A 23,428-nucleotide genomic window follows, 5' to 3' on the forward strand; every position below is an offset into this window, starting at 1 on the left:
TCCCTTCCAGTTCTATGTCACTAACTGCAAATAAAATAGATTACTGTAGGTTTTAATGAAGAGATGTGGGCCTATAAGTCTGATAAACTGAGCCTAATGCAACCCTTTTAACATCGGATGTTTCACTCCAAACTCTGAATGAGAAAAGAAGGATGAAGTCTCTTCTATGGGAGTTTTACCTGAAGTAAGACCCCAGTCTGCAATACACACTGATGTAAAACTGGGCCTTAGTCTTAGGTAATTATCCCATTCCTTACCTCAGAAGAAAGAAAATTCTTTGAGGTGCTGGTATGAAAGGTACTATAGAAATTCAAAGTGCTAGTTTTATAGCATGGGTACTTGGGTGCCTACAGGGACTTGTATCCTTTTTGGGATTATAATGTTCTGGTAGTTTTGTTTTATTATTGTTGTTAATATAAGAAGCTAAATGGCTCAAAAAGTTAGTAATTGGTTATGTTAGAATTTCACCTCTATGTCATGAGTTTGAATCTGTACAGGTAAGTAGCATCCAGTTGAAATGTTTGTTAGCCTATACAAGTTAAATTGCTGGTCTTAGCCCAAATTCTAGTTACAAAATGTATTGACAAATCTGTATACAACTTAATATATCTCAAGCATTCATGAGCACATATTTATACTTACACTTAAATTCAAGTTTCCAATTCCAATCTTTAATACACATAATACTTATCTAGTAAAATCACATATTGCACAGTTTAATACAGATGACTTCCAGAGAAAATATCAAACTTTATATAACACAGAGAATCTTTCTCTGGGCACTTTAATCCAACTATTACTATTTTATTTGCACAAGTTAAAGATGACACAAAAAAAGCAAAAATAGAATGTGCATTATATTGCACAATATACCATGGCCTCAATCATGTGAATACTTATGAGTAATACATACAAGTAACTTTATGCATGTGAAATTGTCACATTGTGTTCAATGGAACTACTCATATGTAAAGTTGCTTACATGAATGTTTGCAGGATTGGTACTTATGTTAGTACAGTGCAATTATTTTGTATGTCACCTTCCATACAAACTATATCTGAAAATGCTTAGGCTAAATAATACATTTACAGAGAGGGAGTCTGCAAAGCAACTGTGTATGAACTTTTTGTTTGATATCATGAGAAACGATAGATATAAAAGTGGATATAGAAAAAAGATTTATTGATACCTTTTATATTGCAACTATTTTATACCATCTGTATTGTTAATATTGTCCTTTTTTATTTTAACAGGAATCTTCAATCACCAAAATGAGACATAATCTGGTCTATCAGACACCTCACACTGTCACTGTTCATATAAAGTCGAGTGCATCTAGATCACACCAGCAAAAAAAACATATTAGTCTAAAACGCCCTGTTTTTAAAGACAGTCAGGAAAATTGTGAAAAAAATGTGCACTGTAATAAGTCTAAACGTCCAAAAGGTGCATGTCTGGTTATTCAGCGTCAGGAAATGACTGCTTTCTTTAAACTATTTGGTAGGTAAACAATTATACATTTTGGGTAAAATGTGTTGATTGAACACAAAATACTTTATATAAGCAACTATATTCTCTGAATATAATACATACATACATTAACAGCCATATCTTGATCTGAATAAATTCTGAGGCCAGAGTGAGTATTCAGACCTAGTGGTTAGTACCTGAAGTGGCTGAATGTTATTCCTCAGTTAACTGAAAACACCTCCCATTCCTCCACCACAACTGTTATACTTCAATGTGTAAATATTTACATTTTAAATAAAAAATGACTATACATGAGCTGTCAAACTGCTGAAAAATACATTTTTAAAGCTAAAACAAAATAAAAAATCATTTGACCCTTCCTACACATATCATCCCTTTTCTCTCCCTTTAATTTCTTCCTTCATCCTGATCCCACCCTACAGGGTCAATAAGACTCTTTTTGCCAATATACATCTATTTTACATTGTTTCAGAAACAGATTTGAAAGAGGCTAGATTTACCACCAACATAAGCAAATACATTATTGTGGGAAGAAAAGCCTTGTAGTTATGTATGGTGGAAAGTGGAATGAAGGTAGCTGAAGGGAAGGAGTTTTGGAGAAGTTAGTATTTTTCTCTCTCCCTTATAATTTTTGTTATTTTTCTGCTTCAGCTGAAGAGAGTGAGAGATAGAAGAAAGCTGTTTTGTTGCTGACTTGGAAATGTTGAGTATTGGAGTCAATCAGAGCAGAGAATTTATAGTAGCCCATTACAGTAAATTTTCATATTTGTAGATTGATTATTAAGAGTGGTACACTAATTATGCAAATAATCAAACTCATATTGCCTACTAATGGTTGTCAGACAGAATGCAGAGATTCTCAGTACTGTATGGTTAATCAGAAGAAATTTTACAATGATAACGTGAACTATATATAACCCGCTAGAGTTAAAGGAATAAAATAAATGGAGAAAAACACTGTACAGTGGCTTTCAGTTGAATTGCACTCACTAATGTTAACAGAGAATTTGGTTCTTTGTGTTCTCCACCTTGCCTTTGTTATGGCTTCTCTTTTTACTTTTGTTGCTCAGATTTTTTCCAAGCCTAACATATCTCTTCTGTCAGCTGCTCTGCTCCCTATTGATCAGTCCAGCCAATCTCCTTTTCTTTGGCTTGATAAAATGCCCATCTGTATCTATGTCTGTAGAAACAAATGTTTCCTGACTGCTCACCCCCCCACCCACCCACCCACCCACACACACACACACACACACACACACACACACACACACAAATCATTTTTTCAGTTGAAATGTCACCGCTGGTTTTTTTGTTGCAGATGATGATCTAATTCAAGATTTCTTGTGGATGGACTGCTGCTGTAAAATTGCAGACAAGGTAAATTTGGTAACTTTTTGGTTAGTAGGTCACTTTTTGAGTCCTTTATTTTTGACCACCTGATATTTTAACATGAACATAAACCATATTCTGCTATCTAATGTATTCACATAGCTTCTGGTAAAGTAACCCAGGAAAGAAACACTGGCTGAGGGAAATGAATAAAATACAATCTTGTGATGATATCAGAAACAGATTTAAAAGCTGCTAAGTCTTTTTAGGAAATTTTAAATTGAAAATGAAGAATGTTAATATTTTATTTTAATATTTTATGTTTTTCTAACAGTATCTTTTGGCAATGACTTTTGTTTATTTCAAGAGGGCTAGCTTCAGTATAAATGAGCACACCAGACTTAATTTCTTTGTTGCTTTGTAAGTATTCTTAAAATATTTGGTTGAATTATTGCATGTTTCTTCATTGATTTAGTTCTGTGTTTATTCCATTAATGATTTCGATTTATAAATTAACATTCTAATTGGGAGGGGTTTCACATCACAACCCCTCCTCGTATGAGCAGGCTAGAGAAAAATACATTGATTTGCCCATATTAAAATATTCTTGAGGTCTTTTCACTGAATAGCATCCCATGATATGGAGCAGGAACTTAAAATTTGGCAGGGGGATTGCCTTTGTATTAAGGAGGTGCCTTTTGCCATCCCTGTGAAAATCTGCCCAAATCTGGCCAAATTATAAGCCTTTAAAAATTGCATTTCACACATGCCCAATAGACATTTCTTTAATGTTAGCAGCTATAATCTCCAAAAATTCTGCCCTCATGGAGCAAGCTCAAGATTCTCACAGTTTCTAGTGCTGCACAGATCAACTGAACACACAAGTGCTGGAACCAGAAGTGCGGTGGGTGCTGTTACATACCCTGTCTTGAAGTGGTTTCCATTATATATAGAGTTTACAATTGGGTGCAATGGCTCGCAGCACCACCACTATACAAATTGTTCCAGCACCCTGACTGAGCATGCCGCAGTACAGGGCCTCCAAATGACTTTCCCTATAATGGCTCCTCCTGGCTTACAGGCAGAACTGGGCAATGGAACTGAAAGGGGGGAGTATGCTCTTCCCCGCCACTGGGTCCTTGTCACAATGCCACTCACCCTGCTGGCACCATGAAGAAAGACAGCTGATTCAGATGCAGAGGAGACAAAACCAGACTAGGGAGAGGGAAAGGAGTAGATTGGGACAAGGAATCTCATGAGACTGGGACTGGAGAGGGGAGAGGAACTGACTGAGAGGAGAAGATGGGAGACTAGGACTGGCTGGGCAAAGAGACTGGGAACCAAGGAGGAGAGAGCAGGCTAGGACTGGTTGGACAGAGAGACTGGGATGGATTGGGCAAGCAGACTGGGACCATGGGACAGTGAAGGAAATGTGGTGGGACTTGAAGCCAATTGGCTGGGAGGAAACACTGAGATCCGATGAGGAACTGGGGAAAGGAGACTGGAACTGGCAGGACGAGACTAGGAACCAGTTGGAGAATTAGGGGCGGGAGGGGGAAGAGACACCCATCTAATGAGGAGTTGGGTGTGGGAGGAGAACTAAGGCTGGCTGGGCAAAGAAAGTGTGAAAAGGAGCCAGGGACAGGTGGATGGGGAAACTGAGATTAGATGAGGCTCCCTGGGAAGGAGACTGACTTGGATACAGTGGGGGAAATGGGAGAGATTGGTTGGATGATGAGCTGGAAGGGGGAACTTGGAGTGCCAGGGCATGGGGACTGGGGACAAAGAGTAGGGGCTGGTTGCAGGAGAGCTGGGACTGGCTGGGTAAGGAGACTGGAATAAGAAGCCTGAGGAGTGGAGATTGGATTAGGTAGACAGGATGAATGGCACTGTGACAAGGACCCATTGGTGGGGAAGAGACAGGACAAAGCAGAAGAGGTCAAGATTCAGGGAATGGGCAGAACAGTTTGTGCCCTCTAGAGCAGTGTTTCTCAATGACTGGTCCATGGACTGGCACCAGTCCCTGAGATCTCCCTGACACAGTATAGGAAGCCAGTCCCTTGTATAAAAAAAGATTGAGAAACACTGCTCTCGCACACTCCTTCCAGAGCCTGGAATGGAACCCACGATTCCTGTGTCTTTACATTCTTCTGCTGTCACCAAATATGTGTGAAATCAAGTGGCAAAGTGGGCAACAGTTATTGGTGCAGGGGGACTGAACCCTGGGTCTCCCACATTAGTGCCTTAACCATCAGGTTATAGAATCATTCTCATTCTCTGTGGCCTAATGGCTATTTAAATATTTATCCAAAATGGACAGATTCATCAGTTAAAACTGAGACACACCCACATCAAAAGATCCCATAGGCCAGTAGCTAAAGCACTCTTCTGAGAGATTCCTGTTTAAATCTTTTCACCTGATCAGGCAGAGGGGGGAATTGAACCAAGTCTCCCACATCCCTAGTAAATGCTCCAACCCCTCTGAGCTGAAAGGAGGGAGGTATCATCACTCCTTCCTCCACAGTTTTGTATGGGCCACAATCCAATAGGCATGCTCTGATCATGTCTACCTGATCGAGCCCTGCAGGCGAATTAAACAAGGGAACATTCATCTTCATCTGGTTAGAGGGCCCCACAAGATCTTAAGCATGAGATAGATGTCCGGACACCTAGAGTGAAGCAGCACTGCAGTGTGTATGCCCAGAGTCATAAATTTTGGTACGTAGGGTACTTTTACAGTGCAAATTTTGGTGCTGAGTGAATTTCGGTGCTTATAGAGTTAGGCAACTGCTGAGCAGGGGTTTTGAGGCTCTCACCGGTGCCTAAATTTTCAACATAGGCACCTAAAGTGGGGAGTTAAGTGCCTCAATCCTTTTGTGGACATGGGCCTTTGTGTCTGGGCTGCTAAACTTTCATGACCCTTTAGCAAGTTGTACTGATAGCTGACTGTGGTGATTTTATGGCTCTAGATAGGAGGTAACAATGTTTGCCTGTGGTCTTGGGGGGAGGGGAGGGGAGGGGGGGGGGAGGGAGAGAGATGAGGGAGGAAACCAAGGAACAAGAAATATCATATTCTGAAAGAATGGAGAAATGTGGATGTTAAAAAAAAAAAAAAAATTTAAAAAAGCAGGTTTCCTTTAAAAATGGGGTTGAACCTACTGTATGTTTGTTTATTTTGCTGCTTTATTAATGTTTGGGTTTTTTTGCTGCCTGGTTTCTAAACAGACTTAGTTTAGGAAGTACAATTTTCACATATAGACAAGGCCTAAAAGGCTTTAGTTTCAAAGCAGATCTATCACTGACATTGTCTTGAATCTTTTAAACCTTAAGCAATGTATCTGTGCCTCAGATTCTAAGGAATCAATCATAAACTATTTATTTTAATGTGAGGATGCCCTGTTGGTTTGACACAAGCAGTGAAACTGGATTATGTTTCATGCATGTGCCCATCTAATGGGCTTTAGGACAAAGCCAGTTTTTGTGTCTGTTTCATATGTGTTCGTGTTAAATGGATTGAAGTAAACCAGAAAATTCCTCTCATCCTGGGATAAGGCTAGGGTTTTGTAGCAAATTTCCCCAAATTAGTGGAAGTAAGGAATTATTTTAAAGGTGTATAATGGTAAAATCACGTGATGACTCAAGGTTGGAGATCCTTAATATATATATATATTGTAGGTATTTGGCAAATACAGTTGAAGAAGATGATGAGGAGTCAAAGTATGAAATTTTTCCATGGGCTTTGGGAAAAATGTGGAGGAAGCTCTTCCCTAATTTCTTAAAGTTAAGAGACCAGCTCTGGGGTAGAATTGACTACAGGGCTATTGTAAGCAGACGTTGCTGTGAAGAGGTAGGTAAGCTTTTTATGTAGTCAATTCTTGAGCTATTTATACCAGCTGAGGATGTGTGGATACATTCTTTAACACTGTTGATAAACCAGGGATTAAGGGAGGGGGGAAGCAGCTGAAATTAATTATTTGCCTATTCTGTTTTGAAACTGATTATTTTCCTTTGCATTTTATATGCATTCTTAGGAACTCTGTCCCGGATCCAGAAAGGGACTTAGGCGTTGCAGTGCTGAGCATCATGGCATCTAAACTCTAGGTGGCTAGAAAATCACAGGAACATCACTACAATCCACAAAACCTAAATTAGATGCCTAGGATCCTTATATAATGAATGGGGAGAGGTGCCTTAGAACATGATCCACAAAAGCCAGCATGTTAGGTGGAGTGCTTCCTAAGATAACCAATGATAGATGTCACTGAGAATGGTGTGCAAAGCCCCTCCCACTTTCCTGCAGATAGGTGCCTAAATCTGGGCTATAGAGAGATGCCTATCTCTTCCTAGCAGCTGCTAACTTTTATCCCAATGGTTAGAGGACTCACCTGGATGTGGGAGATCCAGGTTCAATTCCCTGCTCTGCCAGAAGGGGAGAAAGGATCTGAATAGGGCTCTCCCACCTCTTTTCTCCCACTCTGTTGGAGGAGGGACTTGAACCTGCGTCTCCCACTGGATGCTTTCCCAACTGAGCTAAAAGTTATAAGCTGGGCACCACTATCACAATCTCATCTGACCAGAGTTTGAATGGGACCTGATTTGGTCCCACACAATTTAAACTCTCTATCTAAATTTTTAAAAAATTGCCCACATATAGCTGGTCCACCTTGTACTTGGGAAGTTTTACATTGTACCACTGAGCATTCACCACCAAAGTTGCTGCATGAGTTTTTTGTTTTATGCAAGTATCCTTATTTATTATTGGTCCTGAATGAAGGAACTTGCAGAGAAGAGGAAATGGATTATGCAAGTCACCTCATTAAGTTTAGAAATATCTCATTTTTCAAATTACTTGGAAAAACTGTCAACTTCCATTTTTAGATAAAAATCCAATACTTTGGGTGAATTCCTGGCCTGAATGAAATCAATAGCAAAATTCCATTTGACTTCAATAAGGCCAGGATTTTACCCATTTTTTTTCTAAAAATTAATTGCTCATACACTATTTCACCCTGATTTTCAAACCTGAGCTTAATAGAAAAGAAAAAAGGCACCCTGAAAATAGAGTTCCTTATTATTCTGTTTGGATTTATTCCTACTGCCAAGAAATGCTATTAGGTCATGGGGGAATTGAACTACAGAAAGTAGTGAAATACATTTTCTGTTTCATTAAATATTGTGAAACTGCATAGTTGCACCCAAGCACACAGAGAATTGATACTAGGTTTAAGACTGAGGAAAGAAAAAAAAAATTCCCCAAACCATTTTTTCTGGTAGGAGATTCCATATTGAAATTATGGCATCGTTAATTGTTGGAAAGAATGATACATTGGGGTTTTATACTGGATAAATGGAACAGCACAAGACTGTCAAACTGAAAAGTGAAGGGAATTTTAATTAAATCCAGAGTGGTTCAGCCAACAAACAGCACTTCCAGCTTCCATACCACTCTAAATCAATTATGTATTTCTCAGGACACAGGTATTATGGAACCTGAATGTGGCTTTTCTTCCCTGAATCCCTGTATGTTAGAAATTGAAGTGATTATTGGGTCACACCAAATAATTTTTGCAGAAAGGAAATATTTCCAAACTTGTTCTTTCTACTGCAATGTTCAGTTTCAGAATGGTACCATCTTCCTGGACAAATATGTAATTAGAAACAAAGAGAAACCTATTTCTATTCCAGTTGTAGTGTTTGCTTGTTGTTTTTTTTTATACTGGTTCCATACAGAATTAAGATTTTTCTAATCTAGGTAATGGCTATTGCTCCATCACATTATATATGGCAGCGAGAACGTTCCATGCATCACAGTGGGGCTGTCAGATATTACAGCAGAGATGAAGTACAATTACCCCGCGGACCGAGTGCCACACCAGCAGATTGTTCGCTTTGTGGTAAGAAAGGAAGGTTTGTAGGACTGGGATTATCATCCTCATCATCATCCACTGGGACTTTGGAGATGATGGAGCAACATGTATCTCAGGAATTGAAGGACACTTTCCCAGTTGAAAAAATGCTAGTTGATCCTTCTCCTTGCTGTTATTCCCAAGGTACAGTTTAGTATTGTAAATCACTTTCATTTAGTTTTTTCAGTATATATTACCTTGGAATCTGGTGTATCTGTATAGCACATCTATCTAATCTATCAGCATTGCTAAAATACCCACCTATGCTGCAGGACTGAGTTCTGTACAAAATGGAACTAAATTTCTTCCACTTTTCCCTTGTTCTGTATTGAACAGGTCTATTGATTAACCAAAAACTTGACATAAATTGAGAAACAAACCACTTCATATCTCTGCTTCCATGTTAGTTTTGGAAAGTGTAAATTTAGTGCTTGTGAAAGGAGACTAGAATCTCAATTGCTTTATTTATCTACACAATTGGGAAAGCTAAGATGGCGCCAATAAAAGCTCCATTCCACTACACTTCTCTGCCACTGTTATCTCTAAATAACACTGGCAGAGCACTGTGGTGAAGCTTTTCTAGTAATAAGACCGCAATGCCATCTTCATACCAATTAAATCCTTGGTCTCTCTATTAAGACTCAGATTTATGGGAATGGGGGCCATATAGACACCTAGACAGAGACTGCCAATAAATGTGCTAATTAGTGCCAAGCATGCTTTAGTTTTGTATTGTGAACATTAAATCAGTTTTCTTGACTTCCAAGGCCTTAGCAGTTTTGTGCAGTCCGTTAAAATCCCATTTGTAACCAGAACTCTATCCAGATTGTGTGCTACTCTTGGTTAAAATAAATTTGAGTGTATTTTAAGTAAACCCTTGTTAGGAGAGGCCTCAGATATTTTAGTATCAGAAAAGTCATCTGGATGCTTTAACAACTAATGTTTTATCTTAAGGCATCTTTTGGAAAAGTATTCTGAGTTCCTTCCATGGTTCTTTACATACTTGCAGTAAAGGGCAGTATGTTTTGTTTCACCAAATTATTCTGAAATCTTGTTAGTCAGACAAAATTCACTATACAATAACAATTTTGTATGATTTTTGTATCAAATTGTCTTTTCTTGGTAGTACTAATCTGAACACTTTGTGGCTGAATGAACTAAAGATGTTCTTGGTCTATTGAAATTATCCTTGTCTACTTTAGTAGATGTTGAACTATTTTTAATCCTAGCTCTTCTGGGGTTTACAAATCCTGTTAACTCTTATCCATAACGACTCATGGAATCTAACATGTTGATTAATATACTATTATGAGCAAGAAGTTGTCCAGAATTAATTTCTCATAAATTAAGTCATAATTCCTTTATAACATTTCCTGTTTATCTGAAGCAATAGTAAGAATAAATTATGCTTAGTATCTGAGTTTTAAGATTACTGTTGTGAGCAACACAAGTTCTGCTTTTTTCTTTTAAACACTGCCATCCTCTACCATACATTTTATGTACCAGACAACTCATGAAATCAATTATATAGGTTTTTTTCTAACCCATCCCTACCCCAAAATCAGGGATAGCTTTTTATTGTATTGTATGTGAGAAGTCTCCATCATATAAAATAGGTGTTTGTTCATTTTTAATTAAGTATTAAAAGATTGGTAGATTCATTTTATGAAAATGTATAAGGCCAAAACTTGCACATGTGCTTTACCACTGGGAACTACCCATAGTATGAATCATTAAGTACATACATACATCGTTGTAGGATTGGGATTAATTCATCTAAATAAAAATTGGAGATTTAAAGAGAATTTATCTAATATCCATTTTTCCATTACCGTAAGTGGGACTGAAATGTTGGCATTAGAAATCCTAGAAAGTGTTACACTTACTGTTTTGATATCATCTAGTAAACTTCTTCAATTCTAAAGAGCTTTTTAAACCTTAAAATTTATTCAATTGTGTGATATTTGTAACAGAAAAGGAGTTATGCTCTACTGGATTCGTCTGCCTATCACCAATTCAGCTCACTATTACAATACTTTGCACTTATGCAGAGCCTGAGACTATAAATCAAACTTCTGTCCCTATTTTTTTAACTTACTATTATTACAGATAAGAGTTAAGATGACTATATCTGAAAGCGATTAGGAAACAAATTAGTTTACTTCATGCATTTGATAGCACTTTGTATATAGTCAGGTTCACCGTGTCCCCAGAATAGCAAGTCCTTTTGGTCTGCTTATGTTGGTTTTCCACACAGCCTCAGATGAGAAAAAACATTTTAAATTAGAATAATGTATTTATATACCCACAACTGACACAAGAACTCAGAGGAAGGTGGTAATACTTGAAACTATTTATAATGTATTTTAAGTAGTACAAACCCAGTGGATGGTTTCCCTTTCAACCTCATGGAGTAGAGAAGTTTTAGCATATACATCTTAAACAGAGAAACTTAGGCAGAGATTTTTTTTTTCAAAAATCACATAAATCTGTTAGAGATTGAAACCTTACAGGGACTGAAACTCTTCAGTCCTATGCTTTGTCCACAGTGGCATCCCTCCTCTTCTTCCACTAACAAATACTAGACATGCTTTCTGTAATGATAGCATGACAGTGGTCAAATAATTTATCAGCCAAACAATCTTCAGCCCTGATTGACAAAGATACAGCAAGGAAAATCTTGTAAATAATTGGTCTTTTTCTTTCTGTAAATAGTGCCCTGAAGTATATATTATAGGGCCAGAATTCCATTTCCTATTGACTCCACGTAGATTTGTGCAAACATATTTTGCTTCAACCAAAGTTGACTGGTAGTGATTGGTACATACCGATGCAAACAGGAATTGCATCTGTATCAGAGGGCAGAATTTAGTCTATTATATTCTTACCTTATGTAAACAAGTTAATTTTTTTTTTTATTTCTGGTAGACTGCAACAGCCTTTCCACCAACGGGAGAAAGAGTAGCTGCATGAATCAAGACAAATCCATGGACTGGTTTACAGGAAATGAAGAGTGAAATGTTTGACAAGAGTTTAGACAGCTCAGAATATTAAACTCATTGCAAGATGAATTACAAAATGTTTGTTTCTAACAGTATTGTGTAGCTGTACCATAGTTCACTGTTTCATTAGCTCCCCCTCTTCAAATTGTACATAGAATATAAAAATGTACATTTAATATAAATCAAAGTAGTAATTAAAAAAATTCACAAGTCTACAAAATTAAACAGCTATTTACAACATTTAATTTTATTCTGGAAAAGTACAGTATTCAATTTAGCAGCTGCCAGCTGGAGCAGTGTCTTGATATGCCGCTTTATATTTCCTCAGTTTGATGAGAAATGCTAGTTGGGGGGGAAAAAAAGATGTTATGGCCTCAGCAACCTCAATGTGCATTTAATAGATAACTACTAAAAGTTATATGGTTTCATTATGTCAATGATAAAATACTAGTTGAGAAAGAACTAATGTTTATGAAAAATACAATACTATTTAACAAATCTTAAGATTATAAAAACATTTCCCAAACATTTCTTACCTGTGTGACCAATTTGCCAAGGGTAAGGTCTAGCAATGTAAGGCACTGAACCAGATGGTTTGACATAATCAGAAAGTGATTCTGTGGAATTAAAATTAAAAAAAAATTACATATTAGATCAGAGTATCTTAAGTCTAAATAATAATTTCCCTAACACCTTGCCTTTCTTTCTTTTGTTAATCCACTTCTATCAGGCTGCTCTGCTGCCATTCACCGGTACAGGCAGTCTCTTTTGCTATATTCACAAACCTACAGCTAGAATGAGCTGTACTGTCTGAATTTGCCAGAGCAGCAACTTGCAGACAAAGCATCCTGTTTTTAGTTAATGGCTCTACATACAATCCTAAAAACACACCATAATTATAAAGGATCATAAAGCAGCAATAGTGTGAATAGGGGAGCTATTCAAAGACACCAGTTTCTGAATTCAAGTTTAAAGAGTTTCACTGAATAGCATGAATTAGAATTTTTCTTTATTTAATTTGTAACTGATTTTATTAAAAGGACATCTCATTTAAATGTATATTTGCCATTAATACAGCTGCCAATCAAAATCTGATAAAAAGCCTCCCAATAAATATTGATTGTAGCTAGAACAAGCTCATTTGTATGAGGAAAGGACTTGTTTGCTAAACCTGTTGTCCACAACTTAAGACTTTCAGTTTCACTACTCCTAGTACCTTTCATAGGAAGTACTACAAGAGCTAAGGGAGAGTAGATAAGGAGGTGTCTGAAAAACAGAAAATGGTATTTTACATGATTATATTTTTAGCCCTCAAAAAATCTTCATCAATTTTTTATTGAAGTAACAAAAAACATTTCTTTATATTTCATGCTTAGAGACCCAGATTTACAGCTTTCAGACCACAGAAAGAAGTTAGACTGCAGGCCAGTCACATCATGAAGTCTGTCTGTTAAGCATGGGCTAATATTTTTGCTTCATGCAACAGCAATCACTCTCCATGCTTCTGGAAATGTTAGAAATCCAGCAGATCCTGGTGTGGACCAACAGAGCTTGCGTACATCACAAGGCAATAACTTTAGCTCATAAATGTGGAGGATATATGTACATCTGAAGTGATGTAAGCAGATTGTTTGGGAGTGGGAGAGCATGGGTGTGTGAAATGGGGAGATTTCTCTGAATTATATCCCATTCAAAACAGGTGTAGTGAGGGAGAATACCTCTTTGAAGGGGAGTGGAGAGAATTTACATTAGTCTCCTAGTACAATACATATCTAATTAAGGGTAGTTCCTTACCAACATCATCACTTTCTCCAGCTACTTCTTGATCCTGAGTAGGAAGCTCTTCATCATCTTTTGTTTCAGGCTCCTCATCCACATTTTGTTGAGGTTCCACTCTTTGGGCTAACCTGCCATCCTTCCGTTTAGCAGGGAGTACCAACCAATCTTTGTGAGTCACCTCAACAATCCTTTCACATAAAAGACAGAGATTGCAGATCCGTATTCCTTCCAACAGATCAATAACCTGTGTGATACTTTCAGAGAAATGCAAGAGACATAGTGTTACACTTTTCTTGTACAAGAGGATTTTGAAAAACTGCTAGTCCTGGTCCTGTGCACTGCACTGTGCTATTTACTTTCTGGTGAACACAAAGCCATTAATTTTGGTATAATCCAGCCACAAATCTGACTACTGCACTGAAAAACAACGGGCAATTATCCTGCAGACATTCAGGTAAAACTTTCACTGATCACAATGGGAATTTTGCCTAAGTAAAGACTGCAGAATTTGGTCCAACGTAGTTTATATCGAGTGCAGTTCAAAGTATTACTGGAATAACAAATGCAGAAAACTGTTACAAAAAATATACATTTTATATTTAAAATCTACTATATTGAATCACGTTTAACAAAACTACAGTATTTGATCTGATGTTTGAATCAAACAAGTTTATAAATGTCAGGTTTTAATACTTACTTTGCTATGTATACAGCACATACACCACCTTGCTTAAGACTTGGATACACAACAGGCAAAGCAATCTGAGGGTTAAGCATATCCAAAGCTACCTACAGAAGAACAAGATGGTTATTAACCAAACTGAACATACATAAATCAGTTTCTCCATGTTGTCAAATGCAGAAAACAATGTTTGTTTATGGAAAATTAATGCATGTATCTATAATATATATTTGCAAAAATGCATTTTATTCCATGAACAGATTATGCAGGCCTAAGACCCATGTGTTTTAAAAAAAAAAAATCCCCAAACTCTTGGACCTCTGTGTTAGTGCATTCCAAATGAAGTGTTGATGAGATCTTCATTTTTACTAAATGAACAATTCATATTTAACTAACATACAGTAGTCTTAGGTTAATGTCAAACCTTCTAGCAACTAAACTGTATAATGCTAGCAAAATAAAAACACTAATGCCTGAAACAGATTGCAAACTTGTAACTGATTTTTGGATATCTGCTTTTTAAAAAGTTAAATTTTTAGCTATATTTTTGCAACAAATCACATACAATCAAATATTAAAATTCAGATGTTTAACTTATGAGACTATCTCAGCACTCAGCAAAATTCTTTCTGACAACCCCTCTTCAAGAAACTCTTTAAACTGCAAAGAAAGAATGGATTATATAATAGTCATTTTGTATCTGTGCACATACACTGGTCAACAAAATCTCATTTATTTGTTTAATCTGAAGATTACATTGATCCAATAAGATTAATATAATTGCTGCATTAACTAGCTTCCCACTTTTTATATTGGAAAAACATGGGTTCAAACAAGTCTTTACCAATTTAAAAGAATAAGGATATAAAAACCAAAAGTATATTTTGTGTACATACTTTGCATTAAAATGTTAATATTAAAAGCTACAGCATGGAAAGGAGTTGACAATACCTTTCATTACTTTAATTTAGACTGTAGTAACATTCTATTCTGAGGCATGCGTTACACAAAAGATGGTTTGGTTTTTTTAAACAACACATTTATAGGACAAGTAAGTTTTTGTAATTTTTCTTGAATTTAATACATATAAAGCATGTGCGTAGTTCAGCATGGGAAAAATCCATTTCCCTCTCACTACTGTACTATTATTTATTGCAAATGGAGGCAAAGTATGCTTTCCCCTATAAGACATCAAGGAGTAAATGTAATATTTCCATATTATGGATATCAGTGTTTCTTTTGAGGGTGATACACCATCAGACCTTCAAAAACACTTACTGAAAATGTGAGAGTATTTGTCAATCCCTCCTAACACAGGCTTGGTTGTTTCTTTATATCTTATGTCTGGGCTAGAGGTGGGAAATCCCACAATGGAAAGGATAAGAAAATTGCTTTTCATTTAATTAGAAAAAAATCTGATGCTAATCTCTATCAGGTAGGGAGTTTTCTAGTAAAGACTTACTGCATCAAATGTTATAGATTTCATATCCTCAGAAGCTGTTAAAATGTCTTTATTAATGAAATCCACGTTATCTGGCCATTCTTCTATATGTCCTATTTCCCATGCATCACGCCAGCGCCTGTAATTCTTCTTAGCTATAGCATGGTGATCTTTTCTGATTTCATAACTTATAACACGTCCTCGAGGCCCAACTTAAAGCAAATGAAACACATTAAATTTACTATTTTTTCCTGATTCAAGTTAACAGGTTATAACATAATAGTAAATAACAGAATGGGTTAGTCTAAGTTGTCTCCCCTTCCTCACCCTAACAAATTATTATATAAGAGATAATCAACTATAATTTATTTTTGTGTGTTTTACTGATTCTGTGCAGGTAAAAAGTGCCAGATTAACATTTTGGAGGCTGAAATTTGTCTATTCACAGAGTAGATACAGCAGAGGCATAGCAATACAATTTATCAACACCCTGATCTGGAGAGAGCACCTCAAGTGATAAGGGAAGAATTCAATATCTATGGCCCATTCAGTCCCATCTCTCTGCTAAAGCTGCCAACAACAGTGCCAATTGCAACAGTGGTTTGGTTTTGGTGAAGTGGGCAACTATTTGGAGGGCACTGAACAGCTGCTATATAGTAACTACTTTTGGATTTGAACCAATAATCTAAAGGCTTTAAGTTGCAATAAACTTTTAAAAGGTTGATTTGTCTTGTGTAGATGTCTCCTTGCATGTCGTCTTCTCTCTTTTGTAAAACAAAAAAAACCCCACTAGTACCAACCCCAACATATGACCTTATTTAGAGTATATTAATTGATCTACAGTATGTGCACAGATTTTCAAATAAGGAACTTTTAAAAATTGTTACAGTATATGTCGGAATTATTATTTATGCAGGGATTACCATGACACTGATTTAACCATAAATTCCTGTATTAAATCCAAAGGCTGAATGGTATTTACACAATTGCTCTAAACATGCCTAAAACCCCTAAATAATAAGCAATTTACTACAGCCAAACAGTGACAAAACATTTATAAGCATTGGATCAAGAGACTCAAACAGGCTAAACACAGGGGTGCTTAGACCCATTTTGTTTGGCTCCACCTTGGTCAGACAGGTATTAGCAATGAACCCTTTCAGAGTACTTTTTTATACCCTTTAACAAACAAGTGATGTCCCTGTTAATTATCAGACCTTAGCTATGACCAGATAAAATCGTTTTTTGTAATATATAAAACAAACATATAGCCAATTATTTACTGCAACTGGTACCCAATTAACCGTGTTCTATTTCTGTTACTTCTGCCCAAACCTTATGTAAGATAACAGGGTATTTCAAATGGTTGCTACAAGTTTAACACAACAACTCTTCTTTCTCATGATTTAATTATTTTTGGTCACATGCTTTGGGACTATTTCTTATGCTAATATCCCAACTCAATTTAAAACCAGAGTTTACCCAGGCCTAATGTGGACCTATGTTCCTACAGTCTGAATCCACTATCCTCAAAAAAAAAAAAAAAAAAATTCATGCTGGGAGTCCTAAACATAAAACTTTTATAATGGAACAACAGTCAGGCTATCCAAACATATTACACTAATAGCTGTGATGGCATTTAATTCTTCTAAACCTATCACACAATTCAGGTTTTTCCACCCACCCCCTCAGATTCCACTAGCCTGCAGCTCTGGATTCCCTGTCACTTAGGACATGTCAATTTGAAATCTAAAGATAGTTTTAAAGAATTTCCAGTCTTATTCCTTCCCTTACCCCCATTACTTTCCCATAGTTTTGTCACAGATAAGGGAAGCAAAGTAAAATTTATTAGAATTCATGGAGAAAACACTTGTTTGGTGCTGTCTCTTGTAGTTCCAGAATGTCAAGTTTACTCAAACCTCTGGGAAAAAAAAGGAAATACAAAATTAAGGTACACATCACCTCTGCAATGCAACCTCAACTCTGCAGCTGGCAGTAGCGACTGGAAATGGTTCACTAAGATGGTGCCATAATAAGTAGATACGACAAAGGACAAGAATACCAATGTTGCTGTTGTGTCCCACAGGTTTGAGTGCTAACACTTATCTGCAGGCATTCCAGCTATGCTTGTACTGAATGGTGGAGGGATTAATTGGAGCAGATTGGCAGAGTTGTCACTGTGATATGATGAGATGTCTGGGTGTACCTTGAAGGATCAAGGAGGCCTCATTTCAGTAGTGAGTTCTGTCACTAGAGGTCCACAAAAGTGTCTTTTTGCCATGGGGATGGTCAGTAGTCTGGTGGTATACATGACTTTGGTTTCCAGGCTGTAGTAAAGAATAAGGGAAAGCAATAACTCAGAAGGAATCCTCAGAGTGAAGGGGTGGTAACAATTTAAAAGTCTGAGGTGGTTCATGTGGAGTAGGCTCAGTATTTGAGTGTAGGCCTGAAATAGGATAGCTCACGTTTGCTATACTTGATCTAAACTCAAAATTTTTGCCTTAGCAAAGAAAAGGTGTTTGCCTTTGTCCTACATTGCTCTTGTATTCTGTTCCCAAAGTATTCTGTAGAATTTGTAAGGGTAGACTAGAAGTATGGTCTGGTGTACACTTAAAAATTAGATCAACCTAGCTATGTCACTCAGGGCTGTATATGCATCCTATTATATTGATGGAAAAACCCCTTCCATCAATCTAGAAAGCATCTATACTACAGTGGTGCAGCCGTTGCACTATTTGTTGCACTATTTGTTGTAAACTAGTTGTAAACATAGCCCATGCGTGTTGTTTGGCATATTGGGGCTTTGTTCCAAGAGGGCAAAATATCTGGCCCTTGCATGCTAGAGTGGAGTCGGGGGGAGGGATGAGCTACACTGCAATGGGAAGCTAAGTAGGGGAAGGAGCATTTCTCAGAGGAGAGAGTTACGGTTGTGTTGCAGGTGTGGTGTGTACTCTTTATTTCCTGGTTTTCAACGGTTTGACTGGCGCTATGCTCGATGTTCTGAAAGGGCAAGAGGCAGTACCAAGTAGCACTAACTGTGCATTAATGAAATTTTCTGGCCATGTTGCTGGTAAATTTTGAGAGGCCAAAGGGAGGACAGAAGGTGGTGAGGGCTGTGAGGAATACATACAGAAGTGGGAGGATAGTGGAGGTCCAGAGTCCTCACCTCAAATCTGGGTCCAGTGTATAGAGAAGAGGTTCTATATTTCCATCTGCTTCATAGGAATCTCAGGGAGGGGTGAAGTGGCCCATGCATCTCAGACGTGTTCTCAGCTGAATGATAACACCCCATGATGGAGAAGAATACAGCCTATAACAATGGGTGTGAACTACTCCATTTCTTTGAGGGTGTTCTCATCCTGCCCTCTGTGTCAACTCTTGTTGGTATATCAAACTTGTTGGTTGGTTCTCAGTTCCTCCCCGTCCTCAGAAATGTAGGTTTCAAGCATACCTGTTCTCAGCTCCCCAGTACAATCTCAGCATTGTGTATTGTGCTATGCACTGAATATGCCCATTTGCAACTCCTCACCCTGGTCTCAGCAGTGTGTTCCTGGGCCATGCACCAAGAGAACCTGTTCAGTGCCTGGCAGACTCGGTTTGTCATTCCTAATACTGTCTAATGCAGAAGAGTCCATCAAGCTTATCTCAGAAAATAAATGATCTGTCCTGGCTGGGACTCTTGTGCTGGCTTCTCTTGCCATTTGCAATGTGGCGATTAGTTCCTCCCATGTCTTCCTGGCCCCACACTGCCATTTGGGCTTCATATTCCCACCCTATGTCATGCAGTTAGCTCAACCTAACCCCCACTCCAGATGCAGACAGGTCAACAGAAGAATTCTTCCATCAACCTAGATATCGCCTCTCAGAGAGGTGGATTACCTACATCCATGGAAAAACCATCTCTCAGCAACGTAGGAAGCGTCTACACTACAGTGCCACAGCTGCTGTGCCGCTGTAGTGTAAACATGGCCTAAGCAAGTCTCAACTTTAACTATAGCAGAGCTACCCCTCTACTATGATAATGACTTCAGCGGTGCAGTCTACTTACTTACAAACAATCTAACAGGGGTGAGGAAACAATAGCAAGAGAGAGCGAAAGAAGCTAGAAAGGCAATACAAGGATATCAATGATAAAAATATGGAGTGAAATTCAGCCCTGTGCAAAGCATCAACACAAGGCCTGTGCACCACTCATGACACCAAAATGCAGCCTAATTGGCTTACAGGCCACCTTCTGGCCCTCTGCACAGTGCTTAATGTCACCGTAGGTATATCACATATATGAATTTGAAAAGCCACAGCAAATCCTGAAAGCTGGTGACTTCAAGTTTTTTGATTAATGGAAAAGTAGCACTTGTACTAATATTTCTGTGTTGCTTCTGAAATAAATGCCTAAATGTGCTAAATCTAGGCTCTCTTACCTGCTCTTGATAGAAACAAGCTCATACCACCAGACCCACTACCAGTTTCCACCACAGTATCTCCTGGGTTGATGTCCAGCAGCAGCAGCATTGCATTAATATCCTAAGGGTTAAAAGAGTGAGATAAAACACCAATATATTTTTATACTATATAGTCAAACAGTAAACTGTTAGAATACTGATTAAATTGATGGTCTGGTTTTCAGCAGTGGTGAGTTCTCTTAGCTTCTATCAAAATAAATAGGAGCTGGGTGTATTCTGTGCCTCTGAAAACCATTATGTAAAATCACTATGCCAGCACATAAGCCACCTGAAGCTATTGCAGCTGTCCAAATCACCAAAACAAATGTTAATACAAAAGTAATTTACTTACACAGGAATAATAGGGCTCCTTGATATTTTAAAACAAGTGGCAAATTATGTCTGTGAAAGCTAAAATATCCCACTGTAAGACACTGACTTTTTAGTAGAAATGAAGCTTTCTAAAAGTAAATTGTATTCCCTTTTCCCTAAATTGAAAATGCTCCGCTATGCCAATTAACAATCAAAAGACTCTCCTTTAGAGACTGCAACTCATTAAAACAAGGTTTTAAAGTAGAACTAACCAAACTTTTATATGTGAAGGTCCGCTTTCTCAATTTGCCTTGAGGCTAATGGCTGCACCTAATCTTCATGGAAAAATATATACAATCTGAAATAAATGCACAACATTTACTTATACTTTTCTTCCCTGGTAATTAGAAACTGCTTTTTGGTTGAGTTTGCCAGCAATGACAACAGAAATCCACAGCATAGCCAAAGCCTGGGGACAGGACCTGTACATCTAATAAAAGTCAAAATCCCCCCTTGCCAATGGCTCATCCAGCTGTGGGAATGCCTTTCACCACCCTAACCCAATGGGTCGGGTACCCATCTTGTAGCTGGATGAACTGGAGGTGGTCCTTCCTATTTAAAAGCAATAATCATTGCCACCTTATGTTTAAATCTGTTTTTAAGTTAAAATTGTTCAGTTGTCGGAACAGCCATTACAACAACCGAAAACCCACCCAACTGTATCTTACCTTTGGATATGAAATATTAGGTCCTCTCCTCATCAACAGCACAAAATCTTCTAAGGCTGGTCTCCTTATCAGGAACTGAAACCCACTGGAAGTCCTAAAGATCTGCCCTGGCAGCTTGCCTATTATCTCCAGGTGGCTAATAGCTCCCCAGTTGCTATTCAGTTTCCCGCCAGCTGTCAGGTTACGCATATGTCTAAACTCCGTGTAGCTTTTTCTGCGAAACTCCGCTAAAATCAAGTCCCCGGCTTGGAAAGGAACATCTTTCGATGATGTGTGAGGGGTGTTAACAGGCATGCATCCTTCATCTCCCTGCAGCGCCGCTTCGGGAGTCCTTGTGGGAGCAGGCAGCTGCAGAGAGTGAGAGTCGCTGTCTTCTCGGCGGTCCTCCTGCCTTGGTTCCCCGTGGTCTGCGCGCCTCAGATCGCTGATCTCTTTAGAGAGCAACTCCTCTGGGATCAGTCGGCTAACTCTTTCCAGAGGAGACAAGCCCCTTCCCCAAGCTCGGCTCCTCGGCACCCGACCCGGGGCCCTCTCCGATGCAGCAGGCGCAGGGGAATCTGCTACCCGTGCTGCAATGGACGGCAGTCTGACCTGCTCTTCCGACTCGGCCTCATCGCCATCCCGGAGCGAGCCGGGCCCGGAACACACAGTTCTGACTGCCCCTAGGCCATGCAGTGGCTGCAGGGCGGCAGCGGCACCCGGTTCCCTGCTGCTCGGTGCCCCTGAGCGACCGCCGGCCACAGCTGTGCACGGCACAAACGTTCTCCCGCCCAGCAGCGCCTGGCAGCAGCAGCAGCAGCAGCTCGCCCGCCTCCTCCCACACGGCAGCACCACTGCTTCCTTCTCCAGCAGCGCCCCACGCGCGGGCTGCGCCCGGCTCTCCCTTCCCAAGCCCAGCACCTGCAGGCGCAGCAGCCGCCGCCGGGCACACCGCAGCATGGCTGGTGGGCGTACGCCGCCCGGGCCGCGGGTTCTCCCGCGGGAAAGGTCCGGGCGCCGCTCGCCGGCCTCGCCTCCCTGTGTCGTGGGTCACTCGCTGCGGTCTGCCCATGCCCCGCGCGCAGGCGAACCGGCCTTGCGCGTCACCCTGCGGGGGGGAGCACGAGGGCCAGCGCCGCGCAGCGCAGCGGCAGAGCGCAGCGACAGACAGACGTCTGCAGCCTGCGACCGTCCGGATCCACGTGCTTCCCCACGTGGCCCTGGCAGCGCTGAATTCAGGCTGGAGCCGGCTCCAGCAGCTGCTGCTGCTAGGCTTTGCTGCCTGACAGACAGACAGACAGACAACCGTCAACCAGCCCGGTGGTGGTCCTTTTCTTCGACCCCTCGCCCTAATCGCTCACCGCCGGGGAGCAGCCACAGACGCAGTGTAGGCGCTACCTGACAGATCTGAGCACTGCCTGGCGTCTATTTATTGGGCTGAGGGGCACACAAAGGGTACTGCTGCTGAGTGAGTAGTACTCCTGCCCAGTCAGCAGGGCTGCCTTTTGCTAAAGAGGAACACTTCTGACTCTCTTCCATTATGCTGGTCTCAGAAATTGGAAGGAAAAAACTGTAATATTCAGTCAAATTTGTTAAATATGTAAATGGCTTGATTATAATTAAATGGCTATTCAATTTAGGGAGATGTTTAAAAAAAGATGAGATTTTGAAAATGTCCCATGCATGACACACTGCAGCAATACCCTTCCTCCTATAGGGGTAAGATTTTAAAACTGCTTTAAAATTACTACAGAATATGAATATGGTTCTTTTCCAAGTAAGAGAGATTTGGAAGGATTTGAAATACAATCCCAGGAACATTCCCATCTGTAAAATGGGGAAATAACTGACTTAAATCTGTCCTGAAGATTGCAAACATTAATCAAAATGCAGGTAATGTATTTTGAACAAAAAAATTCCTATATGAATGCTAAGATTATTATTTATTATACCCTCCTCTTATACTTGATACCACCGCCCCTCCCCCCCCCAAAAAAAAATCAAAAGAAAACAAAACCATATATTGAACATAACAAGCTGAATGAATATAACAAATCTGGTTTCTTGATCAGCCAGACAAAAACACAAAGCATAACATTTTGATTTAAAATGAATCATAGGGTAATTTGTTTATTTTAGCAAAACAGTTCAGCACAAAAGACAAACATAGGTAAAGCAAATATGTTGCTGCAATTAATGTTTTCCAAAAACAATTAAATACAGTCATAAGAAAAAGAAAATCACAATATGTTGTAAATTTGAATAGAATATTGTCTAGAAATGGTCAAATAGAGGCTTGTTTCCACTTGCTATGCATAATGGGGAAGAAGGAACAA

General features: G+C 39.1%; 2 protein-coding genes across 2 annotated transcripts; one reads left to right on the forward strand and one right to left on the reverse strand.

Moving 5' to 3' along the window:
- The first annotated feature begins 676 nt into the window (after positions 1-676).
- SPDYA (speedy/RINGO cell cycle regulator family member A) lies at positions 677-11,792 on the forward strand. Its single transcript, XM_067564805.1, has 6 exons — positions 677-1,501; positions 2,811-2,869; positions 3,156-3,241; positions 6,497-6,668; positions 8,574-8,871; positions 11,656-11,792. Exons 1-6 carry the CDS (start codon positions 1,273-1,275, stop codon positions 11,742-11,744), a joined length of 933 nt encoding a protein of 310 aa, XP_067420906.1. The 5' UTR covers positions 677-1,272; the 3' UTR covers positions 11,745-11,792.
- On the reverse strand, positions 11,092-22,168 carry TRMT61B (tRNA methyltransferase 61B). The gene is made up of 7 exons (XM_067564804.1): positions 21,114-22,168; positions 20,053-20,155; positions 15,653-15,843; positions 14,206-14,297; positions 13,524-13,762; positions 12,266-12,346; positions 11,092-12,071 (listed from the first exon to the last, which is right to left on the reverse strand). Exons 1-7 carry the CDS (start codon positions 22,050-22,052, stop codon positions 12,004-12,006), a joined length of 1,713 nt encoding a protein of 570 aa, XP_067420905.1. The 5' UTR covers positions 22,053-22,168; the 3' UTR covers positions 11,092-12,003.
- Positions 22,169-23,428: the final 1,260 nt, after the last annotated feature.

This window comes from Emydura macquarii, unplaced genomic scaffold (assembly GCF_026122565.2).
Source record: "Emydura macquarii macquarii isolate MOO-44397 ecotype Brisbane River unplaced genomic scaffold, CSIRO-AGI_Emac_v2 contig_2676, whole genome shotgun sequence".
NCBI classification, from domain to species: Eukaryota; Metazoa; Chordata; order Testudines; family Chelidae; genus Emydura; species Emydura macquarii.